The sequence below is a fragment of the Candida dubliniensis genome, chromosome 2, assembly GCF_000026945.1.
Source record: "Candida dubliniensis CD36 chromosome 2, complete sequence".
Taxonomy (NCBI): Eukaryota; Fungi; Ascomycota; class Pichiomycetes; order Serinales; family Debaryomycetaceae; genus Candida; species Candida dubliniensis.
The window spans coordinates 765,208-778,525 of record NC_012861.1 but is presented as its reverse complement, the minus strand read 5'-3'; the positions used below and the strand labels follow the sequence as shown (position 1 = coordinate 778,525).

General features: G+C 35.3%; 5 protein-coding genes and 1 non-coding gene across 6 annotated transcripts, besides 1 other annotated feature; all 6 read right to left on the bottom strand. All coding sequences in view use genetic code 12, as the record gives it.

Moving 5' to 3' along the window:
- Positions 1 to 920: 920 nt before the first annotated feature.
- SAP99 (aspartyl protease, putative) lies at positions 921 to 2,012 on the bottom strand (the record flags this gene model as incomplete). The annotated part of the gene is made up of 1 exon (XM_002418269.1): positions 921 to 2,012. The coding sequence occupies one exon, from the start codon at positions 2,010 to 2,012 to the stop codon at positions 921 to 923; it is 1,092 nt and encodes a 363-aa protein (XP_002418314.1).
- A 1,317-nt stretch (positions 2,013 to 3,329) lies between these two features.
- Positions 3,330 to 3,401, bottom strand: tRNA-Glu (CTC). The gene has a single exon. It is a non-coding gene; the product is annotated as a tRNA-Glu (tRNA).
- A 487-nt stretch (positions 3,402 to 3,888) lies between these two features.
- Positions 3,889 to 5,364, bottom strand: CD36_18350 (4-aminobutyrate aminotransferase, putative; the record flags this gene model as incomplete). The annotated part of the gene is made up of 1 exon (XM_002418268.1): positions 3,889 to 5,364. One exon carries the CDS (start codon positions 5,362 to 5,364, stop codon positions 3,889 to 3,891), a length of 1,476 nt encoding a protein of 491 aa, XP_002418313.1.
- Positions 5,365 to 5,895: 531 nt separating this feature from the next.
- CD36_18340 (conserved hypothetical protein) lies at positions 5,896 to 6,645 on the bottom strand (the record flags this gene model as incomplete). The annotated part of the gene is made up of 1 exon (XM_002418267.1): positions 5,896 to 6,645. One exon carries the CDS (start codon positions 6,643 to 6,645, stop codon positions 5,896 to 5,898), a length of 750 nt encoding a protein of 249 aa, XP_002418312.1.
- Positions 6,646 to 6,855: 210 nt separating this feature from the next.
- Positions 6,856 to 8,514, bottom strand: CD36_18330 (flavin-dependent monooxygenase, putative; the record flags this gene model as incomplete). Its single annotated transcript, XM_002418266.1, has 1 exon — positions 6,856 to 8,514. One exon carries the CDS (start codon positions 8,512 to 8,514, stop codon positions 6,856 to 6,858), a length of 1,659 nt encoding a protein of 552 aa, XP_002418311.1.
- A 1,281-nt stretch (positions 8,515 to 9,795) lies between these two features.
- Positions 9,796 to 10,071: a mobile genetic element.
- A 707-nt stretch (positions 10,072 to 10,778) lies between these two features.
- On the bottom strand, positions 10,779 to 12,863 carry CD36_18320 (hypothetical wry family protein, conserved; the record flags this gene model as incomplete). Its single annotated transcript, XM_002418265.1, has 1 exon — positions 10,779 to 12,863. The coding sequence occupies one exon, from the start codon at positions 12,861 to 12,863 to the stop codon at positions 10,779 to 10,781; it is 2,085 nt and encodes a 694-aa protein (XP_002418310.1).
- Between the last annotated feature and the right edge of the window lie 455 nt (positions 12,864 to 13,318).

The following is a 13,318-nucleotide window of genomic DNA, read 5'->3' as shown; positions in this document are numbered from 1 at the left end:
AACCACTTCATAACATGAAATTCACCATTAGTAATGCTTAATAAGTACCGGCTATAGTTTTCCCCATGGCAGCATATATTGTAAAACACGTTTATGATACCTGTTTGTGTTGTTTGCTAGTTGAATTTGTATCCCTGGTTCTTGATTGTGGTCGGGTCAAAGCAGTCCAGTATTCTTTCAGTAAAACCTTGGTTCGCAACTTCACTATTGAATTATTAGCTAATGCCACATTAAATAGATTAAAAGAAATGGTATACCAATAAGAGTAAAACGATAAAGGAGTTTCCCATTGCCCTTGCTATTAGTTCTATTTTAGCACTTCCCCCCGTGGACCAAGGTTAGTAGTAGCAACATAATCATTGAATTATGTTTAGTATCAATGCCTTTCAAATTCTTAACCGCAAAGGGAATTTTTGGTATCTCTGGAAATGGTAATAAATTGACATCAAACAGATTTTGATTGGTACAAAGCTCATAATTTTTTTAGTACCTCCTCTCCTGTTAACATCCCTTTTCTGTTGATTATAATTCAATGGTCGTGGATAAAAAACAAATGTAAGTTCTTTCCCACCCCTAAATCAAATGGACATCAACTCACAACTAAGTGTAAATTCAATATCTCTTAATCTACATATTTCATTTTTGTTTTCTTTAAAAATACAACTGAAGCAGAAGAATCACGGTTGTAATGCGTATTGAATCCTATGAAATGGTAGTATGGCCATACATACAGCAAGTATATTTTGGTTTCATAGTACGAACGTGTAGAAAACTCCAAGGTTGCAAAATTTAAAAAACAAACATATAATATCACTCTGACATAACAGAACAAAAGATACACAGAGAGATTAGAGAGAAAGAAAGAAAGATAGAAAGAAAATCAAACACTATAAAACTATTCAAATCAACATACCGGTCATTTAGAACAGTTTTATGTCAGTTTCAGCGGTATTTTTCAAACTAGCAAGCCCGAACAAATCACCTTCTAAATCAACAGCAAGGAATAAGTTTCTGAAAATACTTCCACCCAATTGAGCAACATCCCCTTTATACAAAGCAAGATGGCAATAACCATAACTTTCTCCGGGGGCATATAATGATCTTAATGGAAACTTATAGTCAATTCCATTCAAATTATAGGTAAAAGTTTTGCCTTCAAGTAGAGAACAGCGAATATAACTATGATCACTCCCAAAATCTGGATCTTCGGGTAAATTGGCAACGACTCGGTTATATGCATCTTCAGGTAAGTATCCATTACCACCACCAGTGTCTAAAGTATAGTTTCTGTTTACTGGGATAGTTTCACCATTTATCTCAACTTGAGAAAGTAACGCATGAATATTTGAATCCTTGATGCTAGTCCAGTTGATTTCCCCATCAATTTTAGCAGCATCATAACCACCAATAATAAGATTCCCATCACTTCCATCAAGGTTTTGGATAATAATGGAGTAAGCAGCTTTGTTAATCAATCCATGGTTTCTCGCGACCCATGCAACACTTTCATTTTCGGTAGATGGCTTAGCCAAACCAAGAATACCATAGCCAAACCCACTGGAATTATGAACGTCATTGAAAAGAACTTCTGGGATAGTTAAATCGCCAATTTGAATAGAATCACTAACCAATTCCCCGATATAATAGGCATCAGGACCAAAAAATGATTGCCCTTTCTTGCCCAGTTTGACAACGGTGGAAGATTGGGAAGAATTGTACTCACTAGTACCTTGGCAGCCTGAACAAGTGATATTTACATCAAAAATATGTGTCAACCAACTTCCAGTATCAATTATAACTTCGGTGAGTTCCTTATTTGAGCCTACCTCAAGGTGGGTAAACGCGTAATAGTTTTGTGTCAACCCACTCGTTCCAGTAGCATCACCTCTTTTAACCAAATTGGAAACACCTTGTTTGACATCCATTCTGATTACTTTTGGTTCATTTTTCTTTACCACAGCAGCATTAGTGATAATAGCTAAGCAAATAAAGGATAAAACATTCAACAACATTTTGATTCGGTTTGACTTTTGTTGATTAGGGAAAATAAATCCATGAGGAAACAAATTTATTCCAGTTGTTTAATGCCTATTTATAGTCTTTTGGAATAATATTTGTTAAATGTATTGTTATGGCCTTAGGGGATTATAATTGGATAAGTATTTTGCTAACGGGAACTAATATCCCCCCCCCCCCCCTCACAGTTGTTATTGTGTCATATTGCAAAAATAGCAATGTTGGTGTCAATATATTAACTAGTCGAAATGGTTGGTAGCCCGCACACGTCATGAAAAGTAAACAATCACATTATATTTATACTAACCAAGTGTCCACAATAGAAATTTCATATCAATAGTGTAACCATTCAAAATATTACTATAATTTGAACAACTCGTGGTCAAAATGGTTAGCAAAGGTAGCTGCTTCAATGCATGATGCACAACATATTGTTGATTTTTAGTTATCTGCAAATGGTTTCTCCATTGCTTGTACATATCAGGAAATTTCTACTTTAAGTTTGATACCAGTTTTGGAAATATAACAATTGAAACACGTTCTCTACGGTCCATAGATTTCCATTTCTTTCAAGATTGGGGTTATTTTTGCACAGATGATAATGATTTGAGGTGTGTAATTGAACGGGAAAACAAATCATCTAATAAACAAGAACATTCTTCTTTCAACTGAAGTATTTCATTGGTTATTATTCATGTCATGTTTTCAGTAGGTTGATCAAATGCTAACGAAGTTTCAATGTTTGTATATGATAGTATTCGACAATGGTATGTTGCTCTGTCTATAATTGACTATAATCACTAATTATATGTGTCTCAGCATATATGTAGAATCTAAAGTCTTGAAAAAACATTCTCCTCTTGTGAAGAGGCTCTGATGAATATCCATATGCTTCCCAAAGTAATTGGTTACTTTTCGATAGATGAAGCACATGATCGTGCTAATGTGGATATTAAAAACCCAGAAATTTAAGAATGGTTTTCATTTGACTAATGATATTCTCGAGACTGAAAACACATGTAGATTTCAAATTGTTTCAACATTACTATTCTCTTTGAATTGGTCAAATCTGTCAAAACAAACACAGGTAAGTTTGAATCTTCTTCATCTTTGTGCTCCCCATAAAAAACAAAACACACAAGTATACCATAACCATAACCATATATCCATATCTAATACCATTCTGTCGAAACTGCTGACATGTGATAGAATTATGAATTAGTTAGGAGATCAGTGTTTGGATAATTTTTCAAAAAAATTAAAAAGCATTTTCATGGAAGTAAAAATAAACGCGTGTATGAGATAAAAATTAACTCCGATACCGGGAATCGAACCCGGATCACAACATGGAGAGTGTCGTGTGATAGCCATTACACTATATCGGATGTTTTACGAAAAAACAAAAATTTGTGATTTCCTTACTATCTTGAATATTAATCTTTTGTCGTATTTACTGTTGGTCTTTATTTTCATTTGAAAGAAGCTAAATGATAGTTTTGCATAAATGGCAGCTAGGAAATTAGAAGGTTTATCTATGTAGAACTAGTAATTCATTGAATCTTCAAAGTGACAAAAAGAAAAAACCATGTCTCAAAGTTTACTTCAAATTTTTCATCAAAAAAGTTATAAAAACATAAAAGATTCAAAGAAACAATAGATGATAAACATCATTCTTACATTTCCGAGCCATAAAAGACTAATTTCAGAGCATGAATATAAAGTAACATTTTTTAAACCATATATTAATAATTATTTTGTTTTAGATTATAGTTTTTTTTTTTTGAATACACCAATTAGAGGTACCACTAGCCATAAAGATACACATATTACCAAAAGCACAAACACTAAATATTCAAGGGCCATTAAAATTTCTCACAATTTGCTCAAAACCGATTCCAAAATACCAAGGAATATATCAGCATGTTCTTTTTCAAACAATAAAGTTGGTCTTAACCTGATTGATTGATCACCACACCCACCCATATTGAGTCCTTGTTCTCTTGATGCTGCCAATATTTTGTTTCTAAGATCAGCACTCGAGCAGTCCCATGCAATAAATGTACCATAATTCTTTCCTCTTAAATTGAAAACTTTATCAGGAAATCTTGATAAGATTGACAGTAATTTCTCAAATAAATAATCACCAACCACAGCAGTTCTTTCCACCAAGTTCGATTTCACAATTTCTTGATAGATTGCTTTTGCCAAAATGGCTTTGGATGGATCACCACACCAAGTATTAAATTGTCTATATGGCAACTTTGGTTGCAAATCAGGATTATAGAAATAGAATCCAGCAGCCTGGAATTTTTTAGAAAATGTCACCATATCTGGAGGAGTGGTCAAATTCCAATGCTCATGGGCCCACATTTTTCCTGATGCCCCAACACCAGTTTGGACTTCATCCACAATAAATAGAATGTCATGCTTTTTAGTAATATCTCTGAGGCCCTGAAAAAAAAATGACGTTGCATGATTGTCACCTCCTTCAGACTGAACTGGTTCCACAATAACTGCTGCAATTTTACTTAAAGAGTTTTCAATTATTGACTCCAATTGATACAAACAACCTTGTTCTTCATCCCTGTTTTCAGTTTCAAAATCCTCTAATGGATACTTCAATTGAGGGAAGGGGGCCCTTGGCCATGGGAAAGCAGGAATATCTAATTTGTGAATTGCTTTCGATCTTGTAGTTGATAATGAGCCAAATAATCTTCCATGGAACCCTTTATCAAATGACAAAATGGTCATGTCAGAGGCACCTGGGGTCTTGTTTTCCATACTAGAAATGAGTTCTTCTTCACTAAATGGTTTATCACCTCTTAACTTTGCGTGTTGATACATAAACGCTGCCTTGTATGCGGTTTCATTGGCATCAGACCCACTTAACGATGTCCATATTTTGTCCATTCCTGGTGGTGCAGCTGCCAAAAGACCCTCTTCAAGAATTTGCTTGTAATTGGTAGATGGGAAACAGGCCAAAGCAGGACGATTAACAATCGCATTGACCATTTCGTCTGATTTGGCCGCTTTTATTAATTCCGGGTTATTGTAGCCCAAGGCAATGGATGAAATTTGACAATAAACATCCAATAATTTGTTACCATCTGCATCACTAATGTAATTCCCTAAAGAATTAAAGTAATCAGTCACAAAATAAGTTGCGTGGTTATCATAGACTTCACCCAATTCTTTGTTCAAAGCAATCGATTTAGGACCAGGAATAGTTTCTGTCTGAAATGTTGGGTTTTTGGGTTCTTCGGGGAAGTAACTTGCAGTCACAGAAGTCGAATTGAATCTCTTTTGAACTTGTCTCAAAGAAGTATTGATAATCGTTCTCTGCATCATAAAACTGAAACTTGTTACTAGACTAGTTGGAGCAAAAAAACAAAAGAAGAAAGAAACAATTGATTAGGGAGAGTTGAAAAATATAAGAAAGCCAAAAAAAAAAAACAACTTGCAGAAGGGTGCTTTTACATATCTTTTTATACTTTGAATTAGTTGTGGGGAGGATATAATTGAAGAGGAGATAATGTTGAAATTGAAAACAAATTTTTCAACAATTTTTCAGTCTTGTTATTATTATTATTCATTTTGTGTAGTTTAGGAATTGGTATTCCTCTCTCCCTCATCTTCTTTCTCCAGCTGTAGTATCTGGATGTAGAGTTTTGTGTAATAATTGAATATCTGTGTTGTTATCGGAGCTCGCTTCACGAACGCACCACTACCACCACCACCACCAAAAAAAAGAAAAGAAAGCATTTGTTTATAATATACACGTTCTCTCTTTAATTCAACATCAACTTGTCCTATTTGGGAAAGTCAAGGAGATTGTTGGATTTTTTAAAGTACAGAACTACTACAAATACACATATCTATTCAATCCCTCTTCCAACGTACCTGTCCCTTTTGGCGTCCATAATAAATTCCTCCGACTTCAAGATTAGTGTTCCACTGATCAATGTATGAGCACAATGCAGTACTTAATGCCATTTCTCGAATCATTTTCGATTCATCAATAAACAAGGTAAACCCAAAATCACCATTGGGGACGACTCGGCCTATCCTTTCTCGAACTTCTGACTCCTTCTCTCCAACATTAGAAACCTTTTCAAGCCATTGTCCTCGATAGGTCCACTGATAGGTATTGCCATCACATAGGGTAAACATTCTGTATGTATCAATAGCATCCACACGATGATTGATTATATGCCATCCCAACTCAGCAGCAGGAGCCTGAGGAGCTCGTATTAATAGAACATTGCCTCTCAATCCAGCTCTGACATTGGCAATAGGTTCATCTTCACCATTTGGTCCCGTGTGTAGAATATCTTGGGAAAACATTGTATAGCCACCTTTGGCGGCACGTGAACGTTTGAACCAAAAGGTTCTTTCGTTAGGATCTTTTGGTCCAGTAGGGAATTTACCTCTTTGGGTATCAAAAACGTCAAACACTTTACTGCCAGTACCAATTCTTCTTATTACAGCATACTGCGAAATGGTTTCTGGTGGGGGAAGTTCTTTGATTTTTGGGACATAGTGTGAAGCATTACGATGAGGAGCAAATAAAATTGATTTGGCATGGACTGCCGGTCTCATGAGGGGAGAAAGGATCAATTCAATTGGCATGACTTAGATAGCAAATGATTAGAGAGGTGTTTCTTAAAAATTAATCTTCAATTTTCATCAACTACAAAGCTACATTTTGTTTGCTGCAAAAAAAAAAAAAAAAATGAAAACTACCTGCCAACTCGTTTGTTATTTTCCTATACATAACGAAAAAAAAAGTGACACAATGAAGTTGCCTACTTGCTTTAAAATCTATGATTCAATTTAAACTCATCTTCTCTTTTTATCTTCGTTCAATGGCTCATATATTAAGTCTTTGTAGTCTGGGAAATGTGTAATCCACCAATAATGGAATTGACTCCAAGGATAAACTGTGGAATTAACTTTAGCATCGGAATACCAGGAAACACAACCACCAAATGGAGTACCAAAAACAGACTTTTTCAACTCTCTTTGAATAGTTGTAAGCCAATTGTCATAAGCCTTGTCGGTAACTCTAACCGATTTAGCTTTTCCTTCGATGATTGGTTTAGCGGTTTTGAGAAAGTAATCAACACCATTCTCGATTGCCATAACAACTGATGCATGTCCAGTAGCCGAATTGGTGCCCCCAATGGTCCAGAGATTAGGACTTTGCTTAACCAAAAGAGTTCTATAAGCACTTGGACCATCTTGTTTCCATTCCTCAGAGATGTTTGCTCCATTACGACCAATAATTTCAAAATTAAAAAAACTCTTGCTTAAATTGTACCCAGTACAAGCAACAATAATATCAGCTTCAATATGTTCACCATTTTTCAATATAATTCCATCTTCAACAACTCTATCAATACCTTGATTCTTGATGTCAACTCTTGGGTCATTTAACGATGGAATATAATTGTAGTCAAAAATCAATCTCTTACAGCCAATCTTGTAATTAGGAATGATCAAATCATGAAATTTCTTAGGAGCATTGCCTTTCATGTAGCTGACAGAAGCAGTTGTGTTTATCCAACGAACAATTTTGGAGAGTAAACCATCACCTTTGAACAATGGTACTCTCAATTCAGCACCAAAAACAACAATTAAACGGACAATATACAATGCAATAAAGTTGAATGATAATAAACGGTAAAGTATGTAAAGTATTCTAGGGAGGGGTCTCATGATGTAATGCTTTGATCTCACTAGTTGGGTCAATGAACCAACACTATATTTAGGATCATTAAGCAAAGCAGGGACAGCTTGATTGGCACTGCACCCGTTACCAATAACAATAACCTTTTTCCCTCTGAAGTCAACAGAATGATCCCAAAGGGCCGAGTGCATGTATGTCCCTTTGAAGTTTTCCAATCCTTCAGCTTGCAATTGCAAAGGGTGAACCAAACCACCTTGACAAGCAAGTAAGAGTTTACTTTTATGAATAATTTTCTGTCCTGTTTTAACATCGTGTGCATACAAGGTCCATTGACCATTCACGTCATCCCACTCAAACTTGTTAATTTCCGTTTGAAATCTTGTTTTCTCTCTTAATTTAAACTGTTCAGCAACACGTAAAATGTACTCTTCCATCTCATATTGTGGTGGCTGAATTCTACTCCAATTGGATGTCAAAGCAAAAGAGAATGAATACCACAAGGCAGGAATATCACTAGCACAACCTGGGTAAGTATTGGCGTACCAGGTACCTCCAAAGTTGTCGTGTCTTTCAAAAATTTGAATGTCTTGCTCATCGTACTTTTGCATTGTCTTGATTGCACTTGCCATACCTCCAAAACCGGCCCCGAGAATGGCAATTTTAGAAGTAGTAGTAATGGTTGGTAAATCCTCATTGATGGCAAAACGGTCCTTACGATGGGGACCTAATATCTCCACCTCATCCTGGTGCTTAATTCTAAACTTTTCTGGGTGCTTGTGCGACTCTTTTGTTAATGTAATCACAGACATATCGATGGAGATGTTGTTGTTAATAAATACAAGTTCTCGAAAGTCAAGTAAATGAAAATAGAAAAGGAAAAAGTTTGAAAACCTGGGACTCTAAAACACCAGAAGATGAGTAAACAGGATGACGGGAGTTATTTATACTTTTTTTTTTTTTTTTTTTTTCCATGCTGTTTATGATGTCTTTATGACGACTCTAGAGAGTGTATATGTGAACTGTACTATCTCCGCATGGTGCATGGAGTAATATTTTGTCACTCCATTTTTAGTTTTTTTTTTTTTTTTTGATGGAGGAAACTACGACATGTGAATTTTTCAATCAACAGCCAATAAACATTTTTGGTGCATTGTATGGTAGTTTTTAGTCTTAACTTTACAAAGTAGTTTTCAATGTCGTCATGTCCTTTCGATGCAATCACATTCAATTTACGGATATTATTTCTTTTTCCCCTTCTTAGCCGCCTCCCTTTCAATCAGTTAACTTCTATAGTTTATACATCACTCTATTCTATTATTTCTTTTTCTAACGGAAAAATTGTGGAAATATCATTCTCCTCATAATTTTTGATTTCTCTTATAGTGCCACCGGCACCTATAACTAATTGTATTATAATACTCTTTTGCCATAATCTTCATTTTCTACTTACCTGAATACGATTTTGTACTATATACATCTCTAGAGTCACATTATGACACAAGTTCGACTGTGGCAAATTCATTTATTACTTCTTCAATGTGGACAGTTCAATCTGGTTAGTAGATCAAGTAGTTTCCCACAAATGTCATCAAGACATTTCTTTTGCACTTGATATCTATCAACACCTGAGCTTCTGGTGTATATGTGAAACTCCCCAAAAACATAAGGTACCTTAAACCAAGATGATTTGTCACTCTATATATTTAGACCGATTGAAACAAAAACTGGTTATGAGCCTCAGATTCTTCTGTACAATTTATGCAATAACAAGAAATACAGATGATGATGGTGCTGTGAGGTTCGTGGTGTAACAGTTTACAAACGTATCATATTGAACCCCGCTCTTTATATTTTTTTTTGGCACCTGTTTACCCCACCAAAAAAATGACTTCTTCCAACGGACTTAACTGAAATTACAATACTGTGAAAGAGGCAGTACACAACTGTTTTCTAGCAACATGCGTTAGCCTAAAATAAACACTCGACTACTGTCACTGATAGTTTTATCAAACCAAGTACTATCAAAAGTACTTTTTGCTTTTTTAGTCCGATTAGTTCAAAAACAAGAAAAAGGGGGTTTTCCTTACTCTTGTTTGATTTTACATTTCTGTCAAATTCGCACTACTTTTATTTTGTGTGCAAATATTCTATTCTATGTGTTTTTCATAGACCTTTATTTTACAATACCTTTTTATATAATTTTTATATCTTTTCTTTTATATCATCATCTTACTTTACAATATATTCTTACGATTATAACTTTCAATTAAGAAATACCAACTTCTTATTAGCGTTCTCCTACAAATTCTCAAGTTCCTAGGAAATTCTTCGAAACTATAATAAAGAATAAAAGTGTAAAACAAACACTCTCAAGTCTTATGCAGGTTACAAATTTTAAAGGAAAATCAAACTTCAAACTTTACAATGCCCCCTCATATACAGAAAAAAATGTTGGTAAGTGGAGGTCCTTGTCAGTAACCTAAACAGAAAGAAATTTTAATCTTCAACAGAAGCAATCATTTCTTGCCTCCACTCCTATAGTTGGAGTTGAGTGTAATCATATTGTAATTGATCGTTTATCATTCCTACGTTTTGAACAAATAATCTGTAGTAGAGGCAGTCACATGCAGGGGTAATCCTGTCATTATAACAATCTCAGACAAGTGCATTTGTATCACATCACCGAGGAATAGCTACCAGTTGTTTAAACAACATCCAGTCTTGTATCTCTATAAAGTTGGACACTAACTAGCTTAGCAACTGAAAAATATGTCCAACTTTAAAAATTACATTTATTGATCAAGTACCTACACGAGTGTCAAAGGGGCTAACAGCATGAAAAAAAAAAATAATATTACAAGGATTCGATTCGAATTGTGGTGATTTGCCATTAATCTGCGATTGTTGTCACCAAAAACGTATCACTCAGCTCTAAGAGAAAGACAAACATTATATCCTGTTCATTCATATCCATCCATCGATTGCAAACCATGCTCTACAATACGATATACTTTCCAATAGCTCTTTTGATTCATTTTTTTTTTTTTTTTTTGCTCTAAGAAATATTGTGCAACTAACTATTGGCTACGGCTTGATCATATAGATACTTACTCAAGATCTTAAAATACTGGTGTTTCTTGGGATCAATTAGCTCTTCGTTGAACTCTTGCTGTTCAACCTCGTAGAAATCCTCTTGTTTGGGGATGCCAAACTTAACCCCATACTCAAAACAGAATTCAACAGATGCATGTAACGCACATACTATATTATCGTTATTGAAACCAAACTGCATCATATCCTGGATATGGGAATCACTGCCTGGAATTTGTAAACTATTCTTCCATTTATCATTTCCAATGTCATCCGCATGAATTGGCATAAATAAGTTATGATCAGTCAAATCAAGAATTGATTGAAACAAACCCCTGATATCAAGTCTATGGACAGTTGAGTCACTTATCGACAACGTCACCGTCAATTGGTCATCGGAGACCCACTTACCGCCTTCTCTATCCAATTCCAAAGATGTGATATTCCAGTTTGATACACTGTAAGGTATCAAAACATTGGAATCAAAACACAAGTCATCAGGTTTGTACACGTTCCATCCAATTATTGGCACATCAAATGACAACGACAGCGATATGTGGCTGACCTTGTAGTAGGTTCTGTCAGTTTTGTCCTTGACAAGAATCGCCAAATTTGGACGATACATGACCTTGCCACAACCACACTCATCCAAATGTGTGCGAGCAAATCCAACAAATAGTTCTCGATGAGGAGGTAACAAGCGGTGATAGACTGATGGAGGAATTATTTGGCGAAGATTAACTAATTGCGTACCTCCTCTCAATGGACCAACTTTGTTCTGTGGCACTAATGTTTCATCTACTCTATAATCGAAAACACAATTACCTGCAGCATCACCAAGTAGATTGCATTTCAAAACATCCAAATTTGCCCACCGATACACAAAAAAAATGTAGGAATCAAAGTTATTTATACCATCGTTACTAATAAATGGAGTCCAATTCTTTTGAGTCTTCATGTCGGCCAAAAGCTTCACCTTTAACTCGACCACTCTGTTATATACTTTATTGTCGTATTCAGGGTTGCTTGTTCCTTCAACATTCAGTTTACCCGTTTGGTATTGCCACGGCCAGCACATAAACATCGACCTCTGGAATTTAACAGTTTGCCCCATGATAGAATCTTCATCATCGTCATAATGCACAAACTTCCTATGGTATGAGTTGAATATGAGTAATGGCTCTTCATAACCCTGTTTATTTTTCACTAGTATTAATCGTGGGTCCTCTGGTCCAAAGTAGTTTCCATCTGTGCTATCGATATCGTGCCAGAATGGGATCGGTAAGAAGTAAGGGAACGATATGATCCTAAAAGAACCCTGCCCATCGTCTTTTGTAAATTCATTACTGGGAACCAACAAATTGATATTTTTGATTTCGTTCCAATTTCGGTCAAACAATTGACCATACGTCAAGGAAACAACTGGCTGGTTCTTAACTCCATGTGGTGAATAGGCAATTCGAGAAATCATGAAATACATATCATATTGCTCTAACCATATGGAACTCCCTGAAAACCGATACCAAAATCGGTCAACAATATTTAGATTTAACTGTAGCTGTAATTCTGGGAGGAAGAATGGTGCTATTTCTCGGAAATATTCCAACTTGCCATGTTGTATATCTTGCAATAGTTTGCTTAATATATCGTGTAATGATGCATCCATGCGAACAGCGTCATTGACTTCTATTTGGGATGATGACCGTAGTAGTTGACATTGTTTGAGATCTAGTCCAATTGGCTTCGCTGAGTTGAACACTGTGAAATTGAACTTGTGAAAGTTGGATTGGGGTTCTTGTGCCATCAGTTTTATATTCTCTTCATGTCCAGCATGATAGGAGTGTATGATTTGGCAATTCTTTAGTAGCTTTATTGGGAATGCTTCATTATTTTGAGTTTCGAAAGCGTCCAGAATTGAAGACGAAAAAGTTTTCGGAATCAATACAATTGGATATGTTTCGTAGCTGTTGTGCTCCTTATATTGGAAAACAAGATGTATTATGAAAAGTATGGAAACCGTCAAAACAGCCCAATACACAGTTCTTTTTCTTAATTTGGGGAATTTCATAATTCAATTGCATGACAGTAGTCTCATCAGAGAAGTATTAGATGCTGATATCCGGTGAGGACTATCAAAGTTTAAAGTGTATTTTGTTTTCGTTCGGTTTTTCCCTTTTTTTTTTTTTTTCTTCAGGGGAAAAAGATTTCACACTCGATTGGAGAAGGTCTGACTTTTATCTTTGTCATTCGTGCAAACACGACTCCAATATTATTACAATATAAAATATATATATACTGCTCTATATTAGTGTTTCCTCTTCTCCCAAACAAACCACTATAGTGTAATTATAGTTTTTGAAATTGCACCAAGATTCTAGTTGTGTCTTCAAAAAAATTAAAACAAACAAGTTGTGGGATATCAATCTTTTACACCCCATTTTTATAAAGTAGGAAAAACTGGACAAGATACACAAAACTGAAAAGCAAACTCCTCTCTTTAGTGTGAAGAAGAAAAGGAGCAAA